The sequence below is a fragment of the Silurus meridionalis genome, chromosome 9, assembly GCF_014805685.1.
Source record: "Silurus meridionalis isolate SWU-2019-XX chromosome 9, ASM1480568v1, whole genome shotgun sequence".
In the NCBI taxonomy this organism is placed as follows: domain Eukaryota; kingdom Metazoa; phylum Chordata; class Actinopteri; order Siluriformes; family Siluridae; genus Silurus; species Silurus meridionalis.
The window spans coordinates 14,151,490-14,177,284 of record NC_060892.1 but is presented as its reverse complement, the minus strand read 5'-3'; the positions used below and the strand labels follow the sequence as shown (position 1 = coordinate 14,177,284).

Below are 25,795 nucleotides of genomic sequence, written 5' to 3'. Positions count from 1 at the left end.
TATAACACATTGCTTTTGTAGAAAAAGGAATAAAAACCTTCGTATCTATAAGATTTTGGGTTTCAGCTGCATTGTGGAACATTTTTGTTGCTGGGTTCAGATTAATGTGCTTGTCCTAATATATTCTTATTTCTATAGGAACCACTCATACACAGGGAGATATATGACAGACAAGCATGTAACCTAAGGTTGATAATAAACAGAGTAAGACAACATGTTGACTTTGTACTCAGTGAAAAAATCTGGAAGAGGTTTATTTCACATGTATGTAAGGAGTCTCCAGTGTCAGAACTTCGTTCCAGGTGGCTTTTTTGCCACACATTTACAGACACAATAACACACTTAACAGCAACGTCTCTTGGACGTTTCATAACTTTTCTATGTAACTATAATTGGATAAGAAAGATGTATATATGAGGTATCATTCGTTAATACACAAATGTACTGGTGTATTATGGAAAAATCAGTACAGTATCAAGTAAACGATAAACGATAAACTTAAATGTAAGAGATAAACTTATAATAGTTTAACATATAGACACTAATAAAAATGTTTTTCTATAACCTTTAACCTTTGCTTCGGGAAAATGTCAGTTGTTAAATCAGTTGTGTGATCTACAAATAATATTTTATAAAATTGAATTAAAGGTAATAAAAAGCCTTCAAGACAAGCTGTTATAGGAAAATAATCAATTGTTGTATCGTTGGATGATGCAACATTTTTTTTTAATACCCAGATGTAAATTATTTATAAGAGCAGTATTTTCTTTTCTTTGAAAAACGCGTTTTGAGCAGAAACTAATAAAAAAAAAAGCAGAGAAAACACTGGCTGTACTGAGGGACTTCTATGTTGAAATGTATTGATCACGCTGTCAGTGTTGCTGTGGAGGAGGTCGTTGTGAAAACAGGAACATTTGTAGAGCGACAAGGCGTCAGTGTGCAGAAGAAAATAATCAAGAAAATAAAAAGAAATTAGAATAAAATATTTTGATCTGTATTTATCGGACTATACTGTGCGCGAGCACCATTCGCGCGCGCACGAGCTGGCCGCTGGAAGCGCGAGCGGTTCGAAAATTCCCAAAGGCTCGTTCGCTAGTTAGCTCTATAGCTAGGTAGCTAGCATTAGCTGCACGGCTAACAGCGGTAAGTAGTACCAATAATGAGCTCCGGCACTAAAGTGGTCCAGGTGACTAACGTGTCTCCGAGCGCGAACTCGGAGCAGATGAGGACTCTGTTTGGCTTCCTGGGAAACATCGACGAGCTCAAACTGTTCCCACCAGAGTGAGTACAAAACCCACAGCCAGCCGCCTTCTGCGGCTAAACATGGCGCTCTAACGGCCGAATGCCAAACGGACGCTGAATGAAAAGCGAGTGCACTAGGGCCAGCAGCAGGAGCTGTTTATTCTAACACGCCATGTAGTACACTCCGTAGGGAGCAACGAGTCATTTGGAATTCAGCCAGAGTTAGTTTTATCCCAGCGAGGTCCAGTTATAGCGTATTACTGCTGCACGAGTCATACTTTTAGCTGAACATGAGGTCTAACTAACCCAAAACACTAAATAATTACCGATAAAAAGGATATTATAAGTTAATATTTATAATTTCAGATAAAAAAAAGACATACATTGGAACTTCCAAATATGAATATAATGCAGATGTAAAACAATAGTTATATAGGTACATATCTAACTCCTTTCTTTTTTTTTTTTTTTTTTTTACATACATACTTATTTGCTTAATTTATTAACTTGTTTATTTATTTACTCACTTCTTCACATATTTAGACAATTATCTACTAACAGGCTCATTCATATATGCTTATTTGTTTGTTTGTTATTTACTCATATATTTTGGCCAGTGATTTACAAATTGATTCACACATGAACTTTCTTTGTACTTGCTTATTTACACATATAGCTGGTTAATCAATTATTTACTTATTTATTACTTTGTCTGATTCACTTGACTTATTTTGCTTATTTACATATTTAGTCAGTTGTTAACATAAGTATTTACTGGTTCATTTATTTGCTTATTTACTTTTTTACTTCTTTGTTCACGCATTTACATACATTTATTTTCGTTCTGGTAATTTTCCTTAAATGTAGTTAAATCTTGCCAGTCCCATGTTTCCTGCTTTAAAGCCCAATACAAATTTATAAAAGATGCCAGCTTTAATCTTGAATCTAAAGGCAAATTTAAACTAGTAGAAGTGCTCCAGCCCTTATGATAATTATCATTTATTAAAAAATAAATAATTTAGCTAACTTGTATTCTTTTTTTTTTTGTCGTTTCCACCTGTACAAAAACATCCGGCTGCACTGCAGTTCAGGTAGGATGTGTAGACGTGGAGCATCTGTGAGTTATTTGGGATATAAACTATACAGAGAGTACAAGATTTAAGATGGCTTGATGGGAGCAGGTGTGTCTAAACGTCATACGTACGCTTTGCAAAAGCCTTTATATTTTCTTCCAGTGATTCTCCCTTGCCTGTGACTTCCCGTGTCTGTTTTGTAAAGTTCCTCGAATCTGAATCAGTTGGCGTTTCGCAGCATCTGACGAACACGGTCTTCGTGGACAGAGCCCTGATCGTCGTCCCATTTGCAGAAGGTTTGTGTCTATCCTCACAAAATATTTTTATATATATATATATATATATACATAGATATGCCATGTGGTCATGGTTTCTTCTATATAGAAACACTATAAAATACAGTGTTTATTCAAATTTTTTTTTCTTTTTCAGTTTGTTTATAATCGTAAATGCACATGCCCTTGTTTTGGTTTCCAGAAAGGTTAACATTTCTTGGTAATTTCATCAAAGTAATGTGTTTAATGTAAAATGGGTTTTCCCAAACTATTTGTTAGAACTTGTTTATGGGACACAGGGTCCAGGATTGTTGGATATAAAGCCTATTTTAGCAAATATGGATCTACAAAATACTGAAAAGTCACTTTAACAGCAGGTAGCCTCTTAGTCAAGACCTACTAAAGTCTTCAGAACAGCCATCAGAATTTGTGATTTTTTTTTTTTAGTACATTATTTATATATATATAGTATTAAATGTTTCTATTTTGCTCGTATTTCAATAAAATTACATTTAGACATATCATTTCAATTCCGCTGAATGTAATCGATGCCTCCCTCTATATTTATAACTTAATTTAGTTATAGAGAAGCATTATTTCCCTAAATACTATTTATAATATAAAAAGTATTGTTATATAATATATCATATTATTATATAAAATATATAATTATTTCACTAACACTATTTAAAAATTTTACTGTTCTGAATGAATGAGAGGTGGGATGATAGATGCAGCTGCTTTCATCTCTGCTGTTATAGCATCACCTTTATCCATGAACCTAGCAGCAGAGAGGATCATTACCTAAGGTAAAAGTCAGTCACAGCCAATAATCACAGTGTCTGACTACAAATAAAAGCATGGTGTGATAAAGGCTCTGCTGGCTAGTGAAGGTGCAGACTGACTGTCAAACCCGATTGGATCTTTGCAAGAAGGTGCTGATGCAAGCTTTTATAATAGCGTAAATAAAACTATTTCCAAGTCCTTTTTCATAAAATATATTTGCAAATGTCAAAATAGATTCCCAGGGAGACACACTTTTTTTTATTTGGCTCTACAAGTTGGAAAGATTGCTGTCTTTTGGTCTACACTGTTCTTTTTTTTTTATCCTTTCCACAAGAATCCCAAAAAGCCTGAGACCCATATTAATGGTGGTTTTCTGTTTTGTTTCTGTTGTTGTGTTTTCCAGTTGTTTGTCCCTGATTCTACCAGTGCTATAAACCCGACCCAGCCGAAAATGCCATCCAACAATTTTATCCTCTGCAGCCTGTCCTATTTCTCTGTCACTTTCTCCTTATTTCTCTCGCTCTATTGCTCTGTCTGTCTGTCTCTCAGTAAAATGTTGACTACAGATTCACGCCATTTGATTCTCGCACAACATCCAATATTAAATAGTGTAAAAAGTCTATTATAAAAAGGCTTTAGCTGGCAGGTCACACTTATCCAATTTTGCTGTTGTTCCTCATTGTTCTCACACACTCACATCTATACTTAAGATCATTTTAGATAGCTATAAAATGGCCACCAGCAAAAGCCTTCTGGAAAAAAAGTCGTCTGTGGGTTTAAATTTTTTCCTCATTGTAGGGTAAGTCAGTCCATTAGTAATGAAACTGTCCTTTGATGTTGATCCCGAATCATAAACTCTGTTTTGTCTATTTTGATGTGTTTGTGTGCTTTATAGCGAAGCGGTCGACGTGAGTCGCTTGTTCAAAAAAACAGCTAATGAAAATTGAAAGCAGCTCCCCTGGACAGCCGGCTGTGTGCTTGCTTACATTTGGTTCATGACTTAGAAAAAGTACAGGTGATAAAATCTTGGCAGTGTGTCTAGTGACTTCTTTTTTTTATAGTACCATGCAATTTTGTAAACGGTCCTCTGAACATCGAGTAAGTGCAAATGTAGACATGGACAAATTTAGATTTGTATTTTAAGGCTTCTGAGTTTGTTTTTTACTTGATGGATTTAACAGAGCTGTTGTTTTCTGTCTCTGGCCTGCAGGAGTGATCCCTGATGAGTCCAAAGCTCTGTCGCTGATGGCTCCAGCCAACGCCGTCGCAGGAATGTTGCCAGGCGGCGGGCTTCTCCCCACACCTACTCCAGTACCATCTGTAAGCATTGCTCATTCTCTGTCTCTCCATCTGAGACACTGTTAAAATTTATATTCATCCGGGTATCTCCTGTGGCTTACAGATTGGTGGTGTTCCTCTTGGCTCTCTGGGTGGACCCGGCATGGATGCTATGGCAGCTTTAGGTATTCCTGGACCCAATATGAACCCTCAGGTCAGAAGAAGCTCTTTGGGAATCTTTTAAATATAACAGCATGTAGATGTTATTTATTCATTGCACCAAACTTACATCTCTTTATTATTATTTTTTTTTCCTTCTAGTCTTTGTCGGCTGAGCAGATTATGAAGCTAATGGCGTCAATGGATCCCAAGTAAGTCTGTGAGGAGCTAGACTGTGTTTAGATTGTCTAAATTGTAAATAGCTAGATTGCTAAAGGAACCATTGAGGGGGAAAAAAAATAAAACAGAAAATAGCTAATTACGCCAAATGTAGTAAGAATGGAAGACGTATCTAAAGTTAGCTTTTATTATTCTTTTTTTTTTCCACAATGTACCTTTCAGTTTAATATTGTGTAAACTATTGCCTGAAGGAATTCCTAGTCCTTCTTTGGTGATTATAACTGACTCACACAGGATAAACTATAAATGATAGAGATTGGATCTTCCGAACGTGCACACAGTCAGCATGCTTACATTTCTATATACTACGTGCACACAACTACATACGAGTCATTTTATTACAGAAGGGTTGCCATGAGTTTTATTATAATTGTTTTTGGTGTAAGTATATGTGAATTAGTAGGTCACATGACTGACATGAAGCCCCCTTTTAAATGCGTTTTGGTGCCAGATGATTAAATTGAAGATGGAGCATAAAACCATACTTTTTTACCTACAGGACATAAATCTATAATCATAGATCATAATCATAGATATGGTATATACATAGGTTATTTATTTTGATCATTTTGAAGGTAAAATTCGGAATAATCTCAGCAGACAGATGAAAACAATGATATGACGAGATTGGATTAGAATTTCGAAGATAATCCTACAATAATTCTAGGGAAAGTGACTTTTTCTTTTGTAGCAAACTGAATAGAAATTGGCACCACGATATTTCAGCTGAAGTTTTCACCTGCCTGTAACAGACCAAAACCAAGCTGAGGAATAAAGTGATTTGGCCTCAAGATGGAGCTGTTTTTAGCTCTACAATGTGCCTCATGTCCGTTTTAATCAGTGATCGAATACATTTGGAGTAGAAAGGACATATTTATGAAATCCTTTTGATAAACACTTGATAAATGACCACAGATTAAAGGAGTCTAACTTTCTGTGTTTATTTTTATTACAGGTTAAATCCCCTGGCTGCCGGATTAAACCTAAACGCTGGACTAAAGGCAGATGCGTCAAACAAGGAGATTGAGGAGGCCATGAAAAGAGTGAGAGAGGCACAATCTCTGATCTCTGCTGCCATTGAGCCAGGAAGTGAGTACTAGTACATCATTATATATCAATATAATCAGCAAAGGAGTGAAAATACTTAAAGCTGTTCAAATTAATTGCATTGTTAAATAATGTATCAGAAACCATACAGTTTTAAATCCCTAGTGCAAGTTTACTGAGACATATTTTCGAACCCTTGCTTTTGCCCCCCAAAAAAAGCCTTACTAAAAGCCTAAAACTCTGAACAAATGTCAATTATAAATAAATGATAATAAATCTATATTTAAAATCATAACATTTACAGAGCCAAGAATATGAAAAGGTTTTTTTGTAATAAAAATTATTTTTGATATTGCTGAAATTTAAATTGCTTTCTGTTGTAATCTGTTTCTCAGATAAGAAGGATGACAAAAGGAAGCATTCAAGGTCGAGGTCAAGGTCACGGAAGAAGAGATCGAGGTCTCGCTCCAAATACAGGTGCAAGAGCATTTTCTCCCGTTGTTAAGTGAAAGTGGTGCAGTGTGGCTGTGACATGGTGGGATTTGTTGCTGTTTTGTAAAAGCACGCTCTGTTGCAGGCGTTCCAAGAGTCGGTCACGGCGACGGTCTCGCTCCAGGAGCAAGAGGAGGTCTAAAAGCCCCCGCAGGAGGAGATCTCACTCTAAAGACAAGAGGAGGCACTCCAGATCAAGGTAAGCAAAGCAAGAGAAATATAAGAACAGTAAAAAAAAATGAAAATGACAAAGTTGACATCAAATGCAAAATTGTAGGGATCGGAGGAAGCGCTCAAAAACTCCACCGAAGAGCTACAGCAGCGGCAGACGCTCCCGTAGCAGCAGCCGGTAGTTTTCAGAAATTCTTGCAGCATGTGGCACGTACTATATTTTTTACTTGGCTTGAATTTATGGAGCTGAATATTTTTTCTTGTTTTTTAATCAGCAAACGCCACAGGCGGAGCCGCAGCATCTCCCACTCACCCAAAAAGTCCAGATCTCCGAAGAGGAGGCTCTCTAGATCTCCTTCTCCCAGGAGGTACATTGTATAATACGTTCATCTAAGCCTGTTTAATACTTTTTAGTATACAATATCCTCGGATATTTTTCCTGTAGAAAAACCAGTTTCAGTTACATACAGAGGAATAATTTCTTCGGCCCACAACATTTAGAAATTAAACAAAAAGTATTGCCAGCAGAATGTATCAAAATCTCTTTGATTGGCTAGAATGTGGCAGAGGTAAAAACCATTAAGGTTTTTTTGAATAGTTACATATTGGGGAACATCTGCAAAACCATCAGAGCATCTATACATTCTTTATTTGTTTATTCAGGCATAAGAAAGAAAAGAAGAAGGACAAGGAGCGTGAAAGAGACCGGGAAAGAAAAGAAGACCAAACCCGAGACAAGCGAGAGCGTTCCACCAGCAAGAAAAGCAAAGACAAAGAGAAGGAACGAGACCGGAAGTCAGACGGTGAAAAGAGCGATGTGAAGGTCTTCAATACGTTAAAGTTCTCTGAACTCTGATTTAGAAGCCCAAACACGAAGAAGCTTAACTTCTGATTTGTATCTCTCCTGCAGGTGATCCGGGATTATGATGAAGAGGAGCAGGGCTATGACAGTGAACACGAGGAAGAGCGGGAAAGGAGTCCGGACATGGCTGCGTCTCCGCAGGCCGACGACGCCGGGAGAGGAGAGTCAGACCAGCAGAGTGATGAAGACATGGACATGAGTGACTGATGGCATGCACAGCAGCAGCACATGATTCTAACCTACCTTTTAGAAATTTGCTCATGTATCATTTATGGATATAAATTAAGTGATAGTTTGGCCAAAACATTAATTGGTTTGTGTTTTTTTTTTTTTTTCTTCTTCCTCTTACAGCAAATTTAGTCAGTTAGACCAGACGTGTTTGGTGTTCACAATTTGCTCACATAATTTTGTACTGGAATAAGCCAAACAATGTGTTTCTGTGTGTGAGAGAGTGTGTGTGTGAGTGAGTGAGTGATTCGGATGTTTTAGACGTCTGGCTGATCAGCTACATTTGGAATAAAAGGAACATTGTATAAATGTTCTCAACTTTCACTTTGAGGTTATTCTCAGCAGACCTGGTTTTGTTCGGGATGTTTTTCATCATGTACACTAGAAATTTTTTTTTTACGTGACTCTCCATCTCCCTCCATATTGCTGTACTCCTCCGTAAAATGTACTTTTAATTCTTTTAATAGCCTGCCATCCATCTTTTGAAACCTTTTTTTTCCAGTGTAAAAAGATATCATTGGAGTATTTGTGTTATCTGCATTAAACAAAACTGATTCGCTTTCTGTTTCACACCTTAATCATTAAAAAAAAACAACGCCGTAGTACATGTGACACTTTTGTGTTTTGCAGGGGTGCTGTGGACAAGTGGAAAAATCACTACATCATGTTTTTTGGGATTTTTTCTGATTGAATTTAAAGTGGCAACTGTTAATTTTACTGTGAATATTACTGGTCAGTGGGCTTGATCTTGATTTGTTTTTTTCTCTGCTCACAAGTTAACATAAAAAAAAAATCGTAAATGATTTACAGGGAGGGAAAACATTTTTACTATTTTAGGTTTAAGAAGGGTATGGGAGAGAGTATTAATATTACCGATAGTGCACACAGGGGTGTATACGGGAATTGTAGATTTGATTCGATTGTTATAACGCACAAGCCTACTGGTCAGACGTTTATCGCATTTTGTGTTCTGTTGGGTTTTTTTTATTCTTCATATCCCCCAGACTGTAGATTTCTTTAGAGAATGGTTCATTCTAATTATTATTTGCGGTGTCGTGAAAGTTGACAATAAAACTTTAAGTATTGTGATTGATTTGTGTTTATTTAAAAAAAAAAATGGGGGGGGGACACTGGGTATTTACTGTAATTAAACTTATTCTGGTACTTTGCATTTTCAATATTTAAGTAATTAATATCAAATGATTGGGGTTGGTGGTTGGTCTTATGTGGGCAGAGAAAGCTCATGGGATTAAGTATAACTTGTTGACTAACAAAGGAATGGACTGGATACAGCAGGATGCTCATGTTTCATGATGACTTTACCATCTTTGTTCATCTACTGTAGATGCTTTATTCCACCAGGGACACATTAAGCTTCTTAATTCAGGTACAATAATAACTGGTAGGAACTGGTCAGGATTTGTTCGCTTGGATGGGTTGAAACCCTTATGGAAATGTGAAACCGTTTCCCACAACCTCGCCTTAGTAGCAGAGTTTGGCTGTTCCTCAAACAGTGTTAAGCCTCCTGTTTCAACCTACATATAAAATTAAGCACCTGCTTGGTATAATTGGTTAATCATTTGCCTGGATCTGATCCTACAAAATCCCTGACTTTATGCAAGTGTACAAAGTGTGCAAAAGAAAGGGCTGATGCTGTTTTGCAGACAAATGGTTGACACTGAATAGTAATTTAATTTAAATTTTTCTTTTGTTCATTCACTTTCCTTTAGTGATTAAAAAATGTAACTATTAACACGTCTAGTTTTGAAAGCATTCTTACTTTACAGCATTTTCTTTTTTATACCTGCCTAAAGTCACAGTACTGTATGTAATCCAAAATGCTAAAGAACATGTAAATTGGATGCAATTGGATAATTAGAATACATATTTACAATGCTTTTGAAATCTGCAGTCAGATTGAATTCAGTGCCCGGCTCAGACTGATAAAAAAGAGGATGAAGTGATGAAAGCGAAGTGAAATATAATGCACCAGAGAGAATCACATTCACATCTCAGGCAGCTTTCTGATCGCCATTGTATATATTGACCACCAGCTGCCCTTATTTTTCTAAATATCGGCATCAGCCAGAGAAAAACCCATGTCGTTCGACCTCTACTAACATCATGATGTGCAACATGAATACTGTGTGTCTAGATTTACAAGTACCTGGTGTAAGAATGATTTGGATATCTAATAAGATATCTAATGGATATCTAATAAGGATTGGGATGTAATAAGCTAGGGATGTAACAGTACATGTATTTGTACTAAACTTTTTCAGTACATAGGATTAGTAAGGAGAAAGAGAGAGCAGTGATTAGGAGGATGAAAATGATAAAGTCAGTTGGACCAGATGACATACCAGTAGAAGCACAGAGATTTTTAGGTGAGATGGCAGTGGAGAATTTAACCAGGTTGTTCAACAAGATTTTGAAAGGTGAGAGGATGCCTGGGGAATGAAGAAGGAGTGTGCTGGTAACGATCTTTAAGAATAAGGGAGATGTACACTGGAATAAAGTTGATCAGTCACACCATGAAGTTATGGGAAAGACTAGTGGAAGCCAGGCTGAGAGAAGAGGTGACCATCTGTGAGCAACAGTATGGTTTCATGCCGAGGAAGAACACTACAGATGCAATATTGGCTTTGAGAATGTTGATGGAGAAGTATAGAGAAGGTCAGAAGGAGTTGCATTGTCTGTTTGTGGATTTAGAGAAAGCGTACCACAGGGTGTCGAGAGAGGAGTTGTGGTATTGTATGAGGAAGTCGGGTGTGTCAGAAGTATGTGAGGGTGGTGCAGGACATGTATGAGGACAGTGTGACAGCAGTGAAGTGTGCAGTAGGAAAGACAGACTGGTTCAAGGTTGCATCAAGGATCGGCTCTGAGCCCTTTCCTGTTTGCAGTGGTGATGGACAGGTCAAAGGATGAGGTCAGACAGGAGTCTCCATGGACTATGAGGTTTGTGGATGATATTATTTGTGGTGAAAGAAGGGAGTAGGGTTGAGCGCTGGAGTGAAGGGGAATGAAAGTCAGTAGGAGTAAGACAGAGTACATGTGTGTGAATGAGAGGGAGGGGAGTGGAGGGGTGCGGTTGCAGGGAGAAGAGGTGGAGAAGGTGGAGGAGTTCAGGTACCTGGGATCAACAGTAAAAAGTAATGGAGAGTGTGTTAGAGAAGTGAAGAAAAGAGTGCAGGCAGGGTGGAGTGGGTGGAGAAGAGTGATAGCAGGAGTGATTTGTGATAGAAGAGTATCTGGAAGAGTGAAAGGGAAAGTTTATAGGACTGTGGTGAGACCTGTGATGTATGGATTAGAGACAGTGGCATTGAGTAAAAGACAGAAGGTGGCGCAGGAGGTAGCAGAGCTGAAGATGTTGAGATTTCCACTGGAAGTGAGGAGTAAAATGGGAGAAGGCAAAAGAAGATATGAGCTCCAGCTTCAAGAAAATATCGAGGGAGTGAATAAATGAAGCATGGAAGGAATGAAGACATTTGTTAAAAAAAGTAGAACAGTTAATTTTTTAAAAGATATGATCTACATAAATATTAAATGTAAAACACACACATACAGTACAATATCTGTATTACACAAATGGGTTTTACCAAATGTAAACTATTTTTTCCATTTATTTAAGCAATTTAATTTGTGGGAAATTGATTAATCAATTTAAAAACGTATATTGCGTTTATTATATTTTATTTAACCAAGCAGGCATTTTTATTAAAAATTTTATGTAAACTGTTCACAAATGTTAATAATAACGAGTTGCAATAATAACAAAATCACAAGCAAACATCAAAATTTGTTTTTTGGAGTTCACTAATAAGCTAATCAAACACACTTTGTAATTAATAATGATAATTTTCTAAAATAAAAAGTAATCGAATGCAATTTTGGTATGCAGACATTTTATTTAATACAATTCCTCATTAGGGGGAAAAGTGTAGCATACAAGGTTCTTACTGTACAACTGTTTTTTTTTTTTTTGTGTGTTCAGGTGAAAAGCATTCTGAGTTTTAGGCGCAAACAATAGAAAAAACAACCAAGAAAAGCAAGAAATCCTGGACCTCTGGGGGGGGAGAAAAAAAAAAAAAAAAAAGCAGTCGTGGGTTCGCCACACTAACCAGTAGTGTGGTTTGGAAGCATTTACATAATCTAAACCCTTGAAGGGCAAGATTTCAGGAATCCAGTGTAGAGTTAAAAATAAAAAAGGGGCATTACATAAATAAAATTGTATATAAATTGCTTGCTGGTGTAAATTTGACCATCCCCCCATTTTCATTCCACTTTAGCTGCACAAAAAAAAAAATATCCCAATAAAACATTCAGGAATTTCCCGTCTGTTCCTTAAACATTTTTTAAAAAGAATACAATCATTACAGGTTTGTCAGTATAGATGTATAATCTTAAATGCTGTGTGTGTGTGTGTGTGTATATATACACATACATACATACATACATACATACATACATACACACACACACACCACACACACACACACCACACACACACACACCACACACACACACACCACACACATCCATCATAAAAATGAGGATAATAACTTGAGAAATAAGGTATCTGTCGTACGCTGAAAGTTGTGCCACTGTTAAACGGATTCATCTCAAACTGTACAGTGCATTTACAAACGAGCGCCTGATTCTTTTTTTCAAATCGGGTAGAAAGTGATCATAAACATAAAGACATACAGGTGTGAGTAGAAAATAAAACCTGGGGAACTCGTGTCGTCCCGTGCAGTCGAGGATGAACTTCGAAAAAACGTAGTGGAAAATCTGTAGCGGTAACAGAAGCGTTGGCAGAGCTCGTCTCCTCCTACTCTGCTACTCAAATCCAAACAGAGGTATTTACAGAGAATAGTCTTTACAGCAAATCCGTAAAAAGCACAGAACGGTAATATTGACACGTTTTGTACGGCGCCAAACAAACAAACACACACACACCAAAAAAAAAAAAAAAAAAAAAACATACTCGTTTCCTCGCACTGCTATAGTTTAGTTCTTGAACGTGAAGAGTACAGTCGTGTAAGAAAGGTATATGAAAACCACGACAAACATAAATACAGAACTTGTAATGCCACATTTCCTGCCAGAGTAACATTGGAAGCGTTGAGGTGAAGAAGAGGGTCACTCTTGATGGATGTGTTGTTGAAGAGGAGCTGCACTGGTGTTTCGGGGCTTCACCACTGTGAGGAGTGATGTAGTGCATTAGAGTGGTGCTCAGTCCCGCTCCTGTGATCTCCTCGCTAATCTAAAAGCTTCAAACAAGTCTTTTTTAATTTCTGATCATGTGTCCAGTAGTCCACTTGCGTGTCACTGCAATACAGTGCAACGCAAATCCCTTTACACGTAGAGTAACTTATTTCTGACCTCCTTTTCCTTTTTTTTTTTTTTTTTTTAGCCCTGAAGAGAGATCTCTTATCGAAGCTCGACAACGTGGTGTGATGAGCCAGATCCAAGGAAGAAATGAAATGGAGATGCAGTGAAGAGGAGAAAAGAAGCAAAAAACAAAAAAGAGCGAGAGAAACAGAAAAAGCCGGATCAGAGATCTGGAAAGCGGCTGGGATCCTCTTTGTAGTCGTTTGGGATGGTGAAAATGGATTCCTCGAATTCGTCATAGCGGAACTCCTGAAAAGTCACCGTGGCTGTGATGGTAGGAAACACGGGGATGTCTGAAAAACAAAGCAGGAAGTTAAAGTATACTTCACCTAAATGTCCAACAAATATCCAATTTTTTTCTTCTCGGAAATCAGTTTTTAGAATTTCTTGAGAGCCTTTAAAAATGAAAATGAGAGATTACCTTATTACTTTTATTTGCTTGCTGTCTTGCTTGTATTCGCGCATTTCATAATGTTTAATAGAGTTTTTTAAATCAATAGTAATACAATCATCTTTTTTTACTTTATATATATAAATATATATAATATACACATATACATAATATATATATTTTTCCTCTTTTGCTGCCAAAACAGTTGAGCGTTAACAGCAGCTCGTCTATTGGACCACACAGGCCAGCCTTCGCTTCCCATGTTCATCAGTGAGCCTTGGATACCCATGACCTTGTCACCAGTTCACCCCTGTTCCTTCCTTGGACCACTTTTTAAATAGATACTGACCACTGCAGTCTGGGAAAATCCCACAAGAGCTGTAGTTTGGAGATGCTCTGACCCAGTTGTCTAGCAGTCACAATTTGTCCCTTGTCAAACTCATTCATATCCTTTTAATCGCTGCCTAATATATCCCACCTACTAACAGGTGTCATGATTAAGACTTAATCAGTGTAGTTCACTTCACCCATCATAATATTTTGCCTGGTCATATATTTGAGTACACTCCTCACACTTCAGCAACCGCTTTAGTATATCTTTTGAAGGTACAATACTATAAAAATGAAACTTGGATATATTTTAAAGTGAAAATACCTCAACATACAGCCATTAATGTCTAAATATCTGGCAACAAAAATGAGTACACCCTAAGTGAACATGTCAAAACTGTGTGCAAAGTGTCAATATTTTATATGAACACTATTGTTCTTCAGCACTGCCTTAATCCTCCTGTCCATGGAATTAATCAGAGCTACACAGGCTGTTGCTGGGATCCTCTTCTACTCCTCCATAATGACATCAAGGAGCTGCTGGATGTTAGACACATTGTGCTTCTCCACTTGAGGATGTACCATAGATGCTCAATAGGGTTCAGGTCTGGAGACATACTTGGCCACTCCATCACCTTCAGCTTCCTCAGCAAGCCAGTTGTCATCTTCGCAGTGTGTTTGGGGGCATTATGATGTTGGATAACCGCTGATCGTCCCAGTTTCTGTTGGGGGAGTCACGTTCTGCTTCAGAATGTCCCAGTACATGTTGGAGTCCATGTTTCCCCTCAAAGAAACATCACAGCACAGCACAGCACAAGGATGCAACTTCTTTGATGGACCCTCGCGAAGGCCTGTCCCCGAGGGAAACCCGTCTTGTAAAACCTCTGTATGACTCTGGTCACTGTACTGTAACTCAGTTTCAGGGTGTTACTGATCATCTTATAGTCTAAATCATCTTTGTGGAGAGCAACAATTCTAATTCTCAAATCCTCAGAGAGTTCTTTGCCACGAGGTGCCATGTTGAACATCCAGTGGTCAGTATAAGAGAATTGTACTCAAAGCACCAAATTTTAACTGCTCTGATACAAGATACACAAATTTGTATGATCCTTTCAAGCACACAAAAACATGAACATGATAAATAGGACATGTGGTTTTGCATTGTTAAACGACATACAGCTGTAATCACTTGTACTCACTTTTGCCAGATATTTAGACAATAATGGCTGCTCTGTTATACAAGCTGCTCATCGACTACTCTATTTAAAAATTTTATTCGGCCAAGAGATAGGTCCGCCCAAGTTGCTCAGCTCTGCACCTATTGCTTGAAACCTATAAAAGGGCAATGCAAACAAACCTAAAGAATGACGTGGAACATTGTAACTTTAACTGCAGTTTTTCATGGTAGCGCTTGTATTGATAAACTGTTTTATACCAGAATTTATAGAATTTATAGAATTAAAAAAATAACTGTTTTATGACCAGAATTTTGTACCAAAATGTTTCTGATTCTCTCAATGTGTTCTTTTGTCCTTGCATGTCGAGATTGTATTTATCTTACCTAATTTCACTGGGAAGCCTGGTGGTAGCTTCATCTGTACAAATTCTCTGAGTTTATTAAAGTGCTTGAAGGGTGCAATCACTTCTAAAACATTTAAAAGGCTGTGAACAGAAAAAGTACACAGTAGCAGGTTAGCACAAAGAAGCTACTGATTAATCAATCGATCATTAATAAAAGTATCACATTGTATACAATTATTTAGTAAGGAATTTATATTAAATTAAAAAAAAGAATTAAAACAAAAGCAGCCACTTACGACTCAATGCCGAGAGGGAAATCCTGACTCATGGCTACGGTGGCTTTAAAGTTTTTCTTGCTCTCTTTGCAGACAAGCTCTCGTCCAAGATGAGGAGCTCTAGGAGTGAAAAAGACAGACGTTAAAACCATGAGGAATCTCAAAGTTAAGTGCGAAAATGGAAAAAAGTGTCAGTGTAAAAAGAGTGCAAACAAGCTAGTCTTTTCAAAAACTGTATTTCACTGCACTGCTGCAGCATAAAATCGCTGATTTACTTAAACATAAATCAATACTGCGCTGTTTAAAAAGGGTTCAGTAAAAATATGAAGATCAGACATACTTCCCAGTCTCAGCTGTGATGTACTCCTCCCAGGAAATAGTGTTCGGAGTGGGAGCAGTCAGGGATTGGCGTCTAACCGGCTACATGAAGGCGCACACACAAAAGTAAAAGACAGAGGCATAAAATTGTGTTCATCAAAAGATGTCCTCAGTCACATATTCAGCTCGACTCAATCTTCCTCAAAGACTCAAAAAATGAAAAATCAGGCTCAGACTCTGATCGAGACGTCTCAGTCGTTCTGTTTGGATCGGTGCTTCAATTTATTTGACGCTCATTTTACTTTCAAATGGCCTGCATGACATGACAAGTTAAGCAGTGTTTAATAAGAAAAATTACTGCATTTCTACAAATTGAAAAAAGGCTACATTGGGGAAACATGGCTCTTATATAAGAGAATACAGAATACAGGTGTAGCAGAAAGACAATGTCCAATTTTCCAAATGATGTCAAAGAGAGCAGGAACGTTGATCTGGTGATGCATCATTGCTTGTAAAAACATGATGTGCATGGAAGAGTCATCAGCAGTGAAGTCCTTCCCATACCACAGCAAATTACCAATGATTAAACCTTATTATTATTTGTAAAAGAACTACACATTATTCTTACTTTGTACTCTTGAAATAAAAACGATCTGGTTCCCGATGGTCACTACCACTGTAAAACTGTACACTGTAAAAGCTATAAACAGACAAATAGACAGGCAAATGACAAATAAAAAAAAAGTAAAAAAATCCACAAGTTCCCCACTGTCACGTAAATGATTTTCAGATTTAAATTCTTACATGCATATATTTGGGGGTATTAAATTGAAATGGTTTATCTAATCTAGCAAAAAAATTCTTCTATAAAAGATGACACATGTAATTACACTTCCATATTTGTTATTATAATTGAAATTTGTTCCTTAATTGTATCCGTTTTTAATTCTTTATCGTTTGGGTGGAGGCTTTAAATGAGCCCTTGTGGCTTCTTTCTTTCCCTGCACAGCATATGGCTTGTAATTTTCTTTTATTGTATTAATTGAAATCCTACTTTATTTGCTACAGAAAAAACCCACAAATTACGAGCATCCTGATAAAGTGTCCCATGTCAAAGTTAATTTTACAGCTAACTATTACAACTTCTTCCCCAAATGCAAAATAAACTCCTTCTTACTAAAACCTCCGAAACAAATGTCAAATGTTCTTCCCCTGTACTGCTAAAGGTTGCAAAGGTGTAAATGTGTAAAAGTGTGTCTGAACCCTGAGATGAACCAGGGCCTTACACAGAGTGTAATCCCACCCGACACCCAGTGTTCCCAGAATTGACTCTAGATTCACTGCAATCCAGATTGGAATAAAGGGAAAAAATAAAAAAGATGAATAAGGAATAAATCATTCAAGAGAATTTATGTAGATCATTTAAATCAAATCAGTTTGTCGGCCTGTGGACCTTATTGCATTTGCAGACCTCAGTTTTCAGAGATTCAACTGTACTCTATGACTGTAGTGACAGTATGGCAAGCTTTATTTATGCTATAATCTAATTACTGCCCTTGCAGGTGGTACTGTAAAAGAAAGAGGGTGGAGGTAAATGTAGATCATTTTTAGCCGTGTCTCTGCATGACTCGGTTTTTAAAAAGAACCAGAGGATCCTGCTGTTCTACATTGCAGGAATCTGGGTTAATAATGCCAGTGGTGGGGATTAGAGCAGCTCTTTTTCAGTTTCTTGAGCTTCTTATGTAACATATGGGGTGGATTATTCATTAGGGGTTACTGCAGGTCACTTGTCCAGTAAACGTCTTGCCTACAGAACATTATATTGAGTCAGGGTGATTTCTTTATTATGTACTACATAGAGACAACAAATCTTGTCAATGTAGCAAAATTCACATCTGTGAAATTCTGTGTACTGGTTAGAGTCTCATGCAGTTTTGCTGAATAAGCATTTGACCATTTCCTGTGAATTTCCATGTCACTCAACAGAAACGAGCCAAAAATGAAGGCAGAAGGGAAAACAGACGTCTCACTTCTGTTTGAAGGAGAAAAAAACTCCAACCTTTATGCAAACGAGATGATTAAGTGCTACACAAGGTGTCCATTTCGACAGTGGCAATGCGTGTTTTTACATAAAGCAATAAACTAATATAATAAAACGGATAATTTTTAGATTTTTATTTCACCTTTATGACAAAGTAAGGATTTTACAGCACATAGAAAAAGAAATTAGTGGTATAATCTAAAGCCTAAAGCAGGGTCTTTAAAAAAAATCAATCTGCATTCTGTGTATTTAAAAAGTTCACCTCAAAATTCTGCTCGATGAGGTTGCCTCCTTTGCTTAGGCTCTCCATGATAGCCTTATTCCTCAAAATGTCCTCCTCGCTCAAGTGCTCTCTCCGCTTCCTTGACTCCAGAACCAGGCCGTTAACCAGGTAGAAATCCGCCAGAAAGTTCCCAACCCGTTCCTGTAAACACAACCAGTATTTATTTAATCCTAAAACACCTTAAAATGACTTTGCCACATCTGCTGTTTCCCCATCACAAATAAAGAACTCACGGTTTTGTCTTCGCGGAAGAGCCAGCCGCTCTGCGCTCGGGAGAAGGTGATGGATTTGGTGGACAGCGTGGCCGAGTAAATGTCACTGCTCATCAGAATGTCCACCTCTTCCTCAGTCTCCATCTCTGACTCCTAAAATATAGGCAAAGAGAACAAGATGCTGTAAAGAGTATTTGTTGGACTGCCAATGAAAGAATAATGTGAGTGGATTGTTATCTTGCAGACCTCATGGTGTATTCGCTGGTACACTTTCTGCTCGTTGTCCAGCACTACGAAAGACTCGGACGGAATGGCATCGCCATTGAAGATGAAGCTCAGGTCTCCTCGCTGACATTTCATGTCTGTGAAGTCAATGAGAGTAGTGTCCAACCTGACAGGGAAGACAAATATTCACACTCATAAAACATTTGATACTACATTCTTTTATACCGTAGTCACCCATTTAACTGTAGCTAATTGTACTGCATTTGCATATCTACTATCCAGCTTGATATATATGTTAAAGATTAATATCACTATACAATCTGTTGCATTTTCTTTCAAAGGAAAAAGAATGATCACTCGCAATCGCATTACTTTAAGCGGCAGAAAGTAAATAAACGCCTGACAGAAATGGCGCAGACCAAAGCTTCTTGTTCTTTTCTGCAGGCAAAGTACAGGGACGTAAGTGCTTTCAGGGAAATTAGTGTGGATTAGCAATTTTTGAAAAACGTCCAAAATGATCGTTGCAGCCTAAATCCAGTTTTCAGATCATTCTGGTTTAATCAAACATTTATATGTCTATAAGCCACTCCTAGGGGATCAAATAATAATGATGATCATCATAATTATCCTTATTGCACCAAAACAAATGAAAATAAAAAATTAACTTACTAAATCTCCATGTCATGAATAAAAAATTATATCTCAAGAGATTCCACAATATTACGCTGTTTTAATGATTGATTTGTAAAATTCCATTAATGCCATGTGCATGTTTGTAATTCTCCGAAACACGCAGCAAACTGTATAAATATGATTCAAATAAAGATCATTCAAATTTAATGGCTGAACATGAACAACACTGTAAATGTAATCAATCTCCCAGAAAATCGTGGGTTCTGTTGTAACATATTAAAACTGAATGATTTTTCCAAGAACTAAAACTCATATTTTTTTCAGAAATGTGTATGTGTGTGTGTGTGTGTGTGTGTGTGTGTGTGTGTGTGTGTGTGTGTGTGTGTATAGACACACAGTGCACATCCAAACAAATAATAATAATAATTCACCACCTGGATTTAATAAAAAAAATAAGCAAGAGTCTCCCATAGGATAATTACGGAATGGAAGATTGTTTCAAATGGCAACAATTAATTGAACCCTAACTGATGCAGTGAGAAGCTTCTCATTTTTTAAACAACCATGTTGGAAGACACATCCTGTGGTCATGAAAAAGACGTTAGTCTGTTTCAGAAGGGTCAAATTATTGACATGCATCAAGTAAAAAAAAAATTTAAGGAGACTGCTGAAACTACTAAAATTGGATTAAGAACTGTCTAAAGCATTATTAAAAACGGGAAGGATAGTGGAGAACCATCATCTTCAAAGAAGAACTGTGGTAGGAAAAAAATATTGAATGATCGTGATCGGCAATCAATTAAAGGTTTGGTGAAATCAAATCGTAAAAAAAACAACAGTAGAACTCACAGCTTTGCCTAATAGTGCATCAGGGTAAGAAGAGCGGCGAATGAACTGATGCACCCATCACGCCTAGTGCCTACAAGCCTGTGGGGGCAGTGCTATGATCTGAGGTTGCTGCAGTTGGATTTACATTATTTTCACACATGGATTGGGCACTACAGAGTCCAGACCTTTAACCCTATTGAGAATCTTTAAGATGTGCTGGAGAACACTTTGCACAGTGGTCCGACTCTCCCATCATCAATACAAGATCTTGGTGAACAATTAGTGCAACTCTGGACAGAAATAAATGTGGTGACTTTGCAGAAGTTTATTAAAACGATGCCACAACGAATGCATGCCGTAATCAAAGCTAAAGGCGGTCCAAAGAAACTTTTTTGGGAAAATTATTTTTATATATATATATATATATATATATATATATATATATATATATATATATATATATATATATAGAGAGAGAGAGAGAGAGAGAGAGAGAGAGAGAGAGAGAGAGAGAGAGAGAGAGAGATATAGGGAGATATATAGGGAGAGAGAAAGAGAATCTTTTTTCCCCCATTTCCTATTTTTTGTCTTTCAATTCAGTAGACATACTTTTATTGGCAACCTTTGTTCCATCGCTTTAATAAAGTTGATGGGGAAAACCTTTAAGTGATGTACAAAAAAAAAAGGAAAATAATAGAGTGGAACCCACTTATCTCGACCTCGGTTAACTCGACAACCCTATTAAGTCGACGTTTTTGAAGTGGAACCGGCAAATTCTCTCTTTGTCTTAGCTTTTTTTTATCAGTTATGTCGACTTTTTTATGTCGCCGAACCCTGATATCTCGAGCACAAGGGGGGAAAATTTGCCATTTAACGTCAGTTATGTCGATCGGCACTGTGCAGCCGCAGAAGAACTCGCGAAAGTGGCAGAAAATTTAAGCCTTACAGATGCTACAGGTGTTGTATTGTATACTGGTGAATCTCTGCTGTTAGTTAGTGCACATATGCCTTTTGTTGTTAAATGTTATGCGATGAACGGGAGGCGGAAACCAAGCGCCGCGCTTTTACTAAGCGCCGCAGCGCCGCGCCGGTTCTACCAAGCGCGGCGCTTGGTAGGAACGTGAGATGAGCAGCAAAAGCATAGAATGAACAACGGCAGGATCGGGGGGGGGAATCTGCGATGCGCTTTGGGAAAAAAGCGCAGCCGTTGAGAGAGTGCCGGTGGGAAGGCCCGTACCGGGATACGCATGAGCGATAACAACGACCGCCGTGAACCAACATATACCAATAATAACGGACGGTGAGAGTGTGGAAGTTTAAATAGGAGCTGGTGATGATGCTAAAGGAGCACCACATGTGCGTGATTGAAGCGGAGCTTCAGAGAAAGCGGCCGAGAAAGCACCTGGCACGCCGAAGGGGGTGTGGCAGGTGGATTCCTAACAGATAAACATGTACTGTATGTATTTTTATAGCATGCCTTCATCAAACAAATCGCGGCAACGCTGTTGTGTAAAAAACCCCTTCAAAAACACGTGCATGCACATTCTCATTTATTAACGCACATCATGTACATATTTCAAGAAATTTCAAGCACATTAATATATTGCTGCCATATTGATTTTTGTTTATCTCAATCATCGGTTATCTCGATGCTTTTTGGCGACCCCCTAGGACATATAACTGATGTCTGACAAACAATTAAGAAATGGCTGATTGTAAATGCCTATGAAACAAATATGTCTGACCTCATATGCCCAGTCTTTGACCTCAAGTATAAAAACTTTTGTGTGATATACACAGAAGTCATTAGTCACTATTTCTGTTGCAGCTGTAAACTTATCGTGTACATCTGAAGGTTTTAACTGTGGCATATTTAGCGCTGGAGGAAGGTGTTTTCTCTGGTCATCTCGAATGGTGGTTACAGTTAGAATTTAGATGAAGTCTCTCTGAAACCGCAGAGAGAAAGCAGAACATTCACTGTCATCGTTTGAAGAGGGGCGTTATGGGTAATGGATCAACACGGAGATACCAAGTCATTTTCCACTTCAGCTTACTAAGACACAAGCGGCGATTTCACACTCGAGTTGAAGCCACTTGTCATTACTCATGCTGGAGCACGCCATAAAAACTGATAACTGAAATAAAAAGCGTATAATAAAGAAGATGTTTCCGGCAATTCCGTGATCAATACTTGCGAATGCTAATGGCTGTTATTATCATTAGATCATCAAAGTTCCAGCCGGTAATGCTAATGTTCACAGAGGGAGCTTCATGAAGATATGGCTTGAAAAGTTTGGAACAGAACAACTTAAATGTTCTGAACAGAGCCCTGACCTCAAACCCACTGAACACAATGATCACAAAACTCCCCAGCTGCAATTCAACATCTAGGAAGAAAACCTTCCCAGAAGAGTAGAGCTTGTTATGACAGTAAACATGGACTCAATCTAGAACACGACGTTTATTAAACAGATAGGTGTGGCAGTCAGTTGTTTGTACTTTCCTCCACTTTTAGTGAAAATGTCAGAGCACGATTAAGATTTCCTTCACTGTAAAACACACAGCCAGAACCCAGAAAAAAGTTAGCTTTGTTGCTGAACACTACTGAAAGTTTCATGAGTCAAATATTTTAGCAGTGTTCTGCTGAAAAGCTCTAAAAGGTCTCTTTCAGTAAAGGTTCCCACATCTCAGCTATGTTAAAGAGGTAATTAAAAATCCCAGACACCTTCAAAATCTAGTGTTAGGGTTAGGGTAAGGCTAACCCTAACCCTAGATTCTCTCAGAACAGCATTTCTCAATCACAATACTGACCTGATGTTGATTCCCTGCTTGTAGATCTTGCAAGCATCCGAGGGTAAAATTCTAGACAGTAAAGGCACTGTTGGGAAGAAGCATAAAACCCACTTTAGAGAGAGAAAAATCAGCAATAATACCACATAAATGATTAACACCACATAAAGGATAGGAGATTGACAGCTGAAATAAGAAACTCATTAGGTCACGTGCCACACAGAGTTATAAGAATATTAATATTTCCTAATGAGATCAATAGTGTGTGCGTATGTATAATAAACCACTGCACTAAGAATGTAGCCATATAAAAATTATTTTTCCAAAACCTTTTAAATATTCCTTCTTTATAGCAGCATTGATTCACTGGGATTTTACTAGGATCTAATAAAATAGCCATACACAAAGAAAATAATCTGCAAATACAAGAGGTGACCACCAGGAGGCGCAAATATCCACCCTCAGTGTAAAGCCACTCCCTCTGTGTTTTTTATTTTTATTTTTTATATACAGTCTCTTCTCCCTTCCCCACCCATCCCTCTCTCCCTCCATCTCTCTCTGTGTGCTGTAATCCAGCTGGCCATCGCTGTTCCCCTCTGATGTAATCCAGCTCTGCAACACTGCACTTCCCTTACTCCGGTACACTTGATTGCTGTTCTGAACAACAGACCCTGTCTGCTCAAATTCAGACTGTATTATTATGCTGTAAATCTACACAAAACACGCACACACATACACACTGCTGTTATTGTGCGGGTTTTGCTTAAATAAGGGTCACCATCTGCGTTTCAGGAATGTAGAAATAAACATAAACTTACCCCAGCTTTGAAAATCCCAATGAAGCTCCAAGTAGAAGTCACCAAGCTGGAGAGAAAAAAAAGAAGCAGCAGCACATTAAAGTGGTCCATCAGATAACAGTGATGTGCGGCATGCTTATTTCCACATGACGTAAATGACATCTACCAAATGTTATATAAATAATTCCTAAAAAGGAAGGGTGGATTCGCTTTTTTCCCCCCCATCATATTAAACCCAGGTCTCTGTCTCTCTCTCTCTTTGTCTCTCTCTCCCGCTCTCTATATCATCTGTACTAAACACAGTCAGTCTTTAAATGACCTACGTCTCAGTGACACTCAGACAGCAGATGCTGCAAATTGCAGTTTTCCCAAGGGTTTTGTGTGTAGAGGGGTGTTTGTGTCCAGCACACTAAACATGCCAGGCTTCAGAACACCACAAACAGCATTTTTGTTTATTCACAGCAAAGTTCAAAACACAAACTGGCCTGGAGGGTTGTGGCTCAGTTGTGAAATCTGGAAAATACCATTGTTCATCTGGCAGTGTATTTGTTTAACCAGCTCTTTTCTCATAGATACAATGAGCTGACTCATGATTTAAAAATTCCACACTACAATGTCAAGGTAGGAAAAAATAAAATAAAATTTATACACATCCTATATTTAACTTTTTTAACTCTACCGTTAATTCTTAAGTATTATTTGCACTATTTGGTTTCCAAATATATGTATTGTTTTAATTAGCGCTCGTGGATGGAAATGCCCTCATGATGTACGGATGTTTATCAAACTAACACAAAATATGAAATACATTACAAATACTGATTGCTCAGCTATTTTTTTTTATTGCCATGTTTTGTAGGAGGCGTGGTCCACAGGTCGTGCCTGATCATTGACTATATTATTGGTCACATAACCATAATATAATCAGTAAGCAGTACTTGTGCTAAGAGCCCAATAACTTGTGGCTTTACATTTTAAACTCAGTTATTATCTTGTTTCAGCATAAAGCAATGAGTAAACAAAGCGAATGTTCTTTAGTGTCTTTATGCTAAAACAAAAGTGAGAAAGCGATCCTCCCCCCACTGAGGATATAACGCAAGGATATAAGGCAAATCACACAGGATATACAATGGATATAAAAAGCTTAAAGGGCCCTCTAATATCGGCACGTGTGTATGATTTGAAGAAATGAAACCAAAATAATTCACAACATAATATCACAACTTTTGACTCCACCCTCCAAGTGAAAAACAGAAGAAATTGCACACCCTTTCATAGGGAGGGATGTGGCTGTGTTCAGAATCACATTCAATCTCACCTGCTGTCACTAATGCATAATTCTGAACTCCAAATAAATACAGTCTTTTTTATAAGTACAGCTTTTTCTGTAGGATTTTCTTCACGTATTCTTGTTATTATTTGACTGCTTAAGTTATAGTCCTCCAAATAATTATACATGGTATCTCACTTGTTAATTTCCAAAATGTTAGCTGTACCATCAAACACCATAAAGGCCATTATTAACAAAATAAGAACGTGGAACATCACAGTGACATCACTCAAGAACATGATGTCCCTCCAAAGTGTGTAAATGGACAAGCAACATTGAAGGAGCAGCAGTAATATTTGGCAAGTACTGAATGCTTCCAGCATGTTACAGTAATTTTTCCTATTCTTTATATGTCTGGGCTACTGGGTAAAGAGGCGAGACAGAAGCCCTTTCTCCTACAAAACATCCAAATTTCTCCACAGGAATAGGAATATAGGACCTGAATTTTTACTTTGTGGGGACTTTTGGCTGGGTTCCTCATGAGAAAATAAATATTTTATAATTTTTTTTTAAATAACTAAAAGAGCAAAAAGATTCTCTTTTAATTACGTTTTTTGAGGATAGGGATATTTAA

General features: G+C 37.7%; 2 protein-coding genes across 5 annotated transcripts in view; one reads left to right on the top strand and one right to left on the bottom strand.

Moving 5' to 3' along the window:
• Window positions 1–867: 867 nt before the first annotated feature.
• On the top strand, window positions 868–8,942 carry srsf11 (serine and arginine rich splicing factor 11). 4 transcript variants are annotated; one of them, XM_046857920.1, is made up of 13 exons: window positions 1,155–1,281; window positions 2,329–2,333; window positions 2,478–2,611; window positions 4,587–4,696; window positions 4,779–4,868; window positions 4,976–5,025; window positions 6,009–6,142; window positions 6,496–6,577; window positions 6,678–6,791; window positions 6,870–6,941; window positions 7,039–7,131; window positions 7,427–7,586; window positions 7,674–8,942. In XM_046857920.1, the coding sequence occupies exons 4-13, from the start codon at window positions 4,622–4,624 to the stop codon at window positions 7,830–7,832; spliced, it is 1,029 nt and encodes a 342-aa protein (XP_046713876.1). In that variant the 5' UTR covers window positions 1,155–1,281; window positions 2,329–2,333; window positions 2,478–2,611; window positions 4,587–4,621; the 3' UTR covers window positions 7,833–8,942. The 4 variants fall into 4 exon arrangements, with proteins under 4 accessions (XP_046713874.1, XP_046713877.1, XP_046713876.1 ...); XM_046857918.1 differs by lacking the exon at window positions 2,329–2,333 and having other exon boundaries at window positions 868–1,281; XM_046857921.1 differs by lacking the exon at window positions 2,329–2,333 and having other exon boundaries at window positions 1,143–1,281; window positions 2,521–2,611.
• Window positions 8,943–11,741: 2,799 nt separating this feature from the next.
• The window catches only part of ankrd13c (ankyrin repeat domain 13C), a 39,037-nt gene continuing 24,983 nt past the window's right edge, over window positions 11,742–25,795 (bottom strand). The window contains exons 5-13 of the mRNA XM_046857772.1: window positions 23,913–23,958; window positions 23,116–23,182; window positions 18,865–19,009; window positions 18,640–18,771; window positions 18,386–18,547; window positions 16,105–16,184; window positions 15,786–15,884; window positions 15,530–15,630; window positions 11,742–13,540 (exon numbers count right to left, since the gene is read on the bottom strand). Of these exons, the coding sequence (XP_046713728.1) occupies window positions 13,410–13,540; window positions 15,530–15,630; window positions 15,786–15,884; window positions 16,105–16,184; window positions 18,386–18,547; window positions 18,640–18,771; window positions 18,865–19,009; window positions 23,116–23,182; window positions 23,913–23,958 (963 nt within the window). The 3' untranslated portion in view covers window positions 11,742–13,409. The remainder of the gene's footprint in view (window positions 13,541–15,529; window positions 15,631–15,785; window positions 15,885–16,104; window positions 16,185–18,385; window positions 18,548–18,639; window positions 18,772–18,864; window positions 19,010–23,115; window positions 23,183–23,912; window positions 23,959–25,795) is intronic.

Bases quoted from the DNA above. Each gene is read 5' to 3' on its own strand.
- srsf11 (XM_046857918.1), top strand. From the start codon at position 1,160: ATGAGCTCCGGCACTAAAGTGGTCCAGGTGACTAACGTGTCTCCGAGC. The intron at 5,026-6,008 runs GTAAGTCTGTGA...TTTTTATTACAG, and splicing joins ATGGCGTCAATGGATCCCAA to GTTAAATCCCCTGGCTGCCG. The intron at 6,942-7,038 runs GTAGTTTTCAGA...TTTTTTAATCAG, and splicing joins CGCTCCCGTAGCAGCAGCCG to CAAACGCCACAGGCGGAGCC.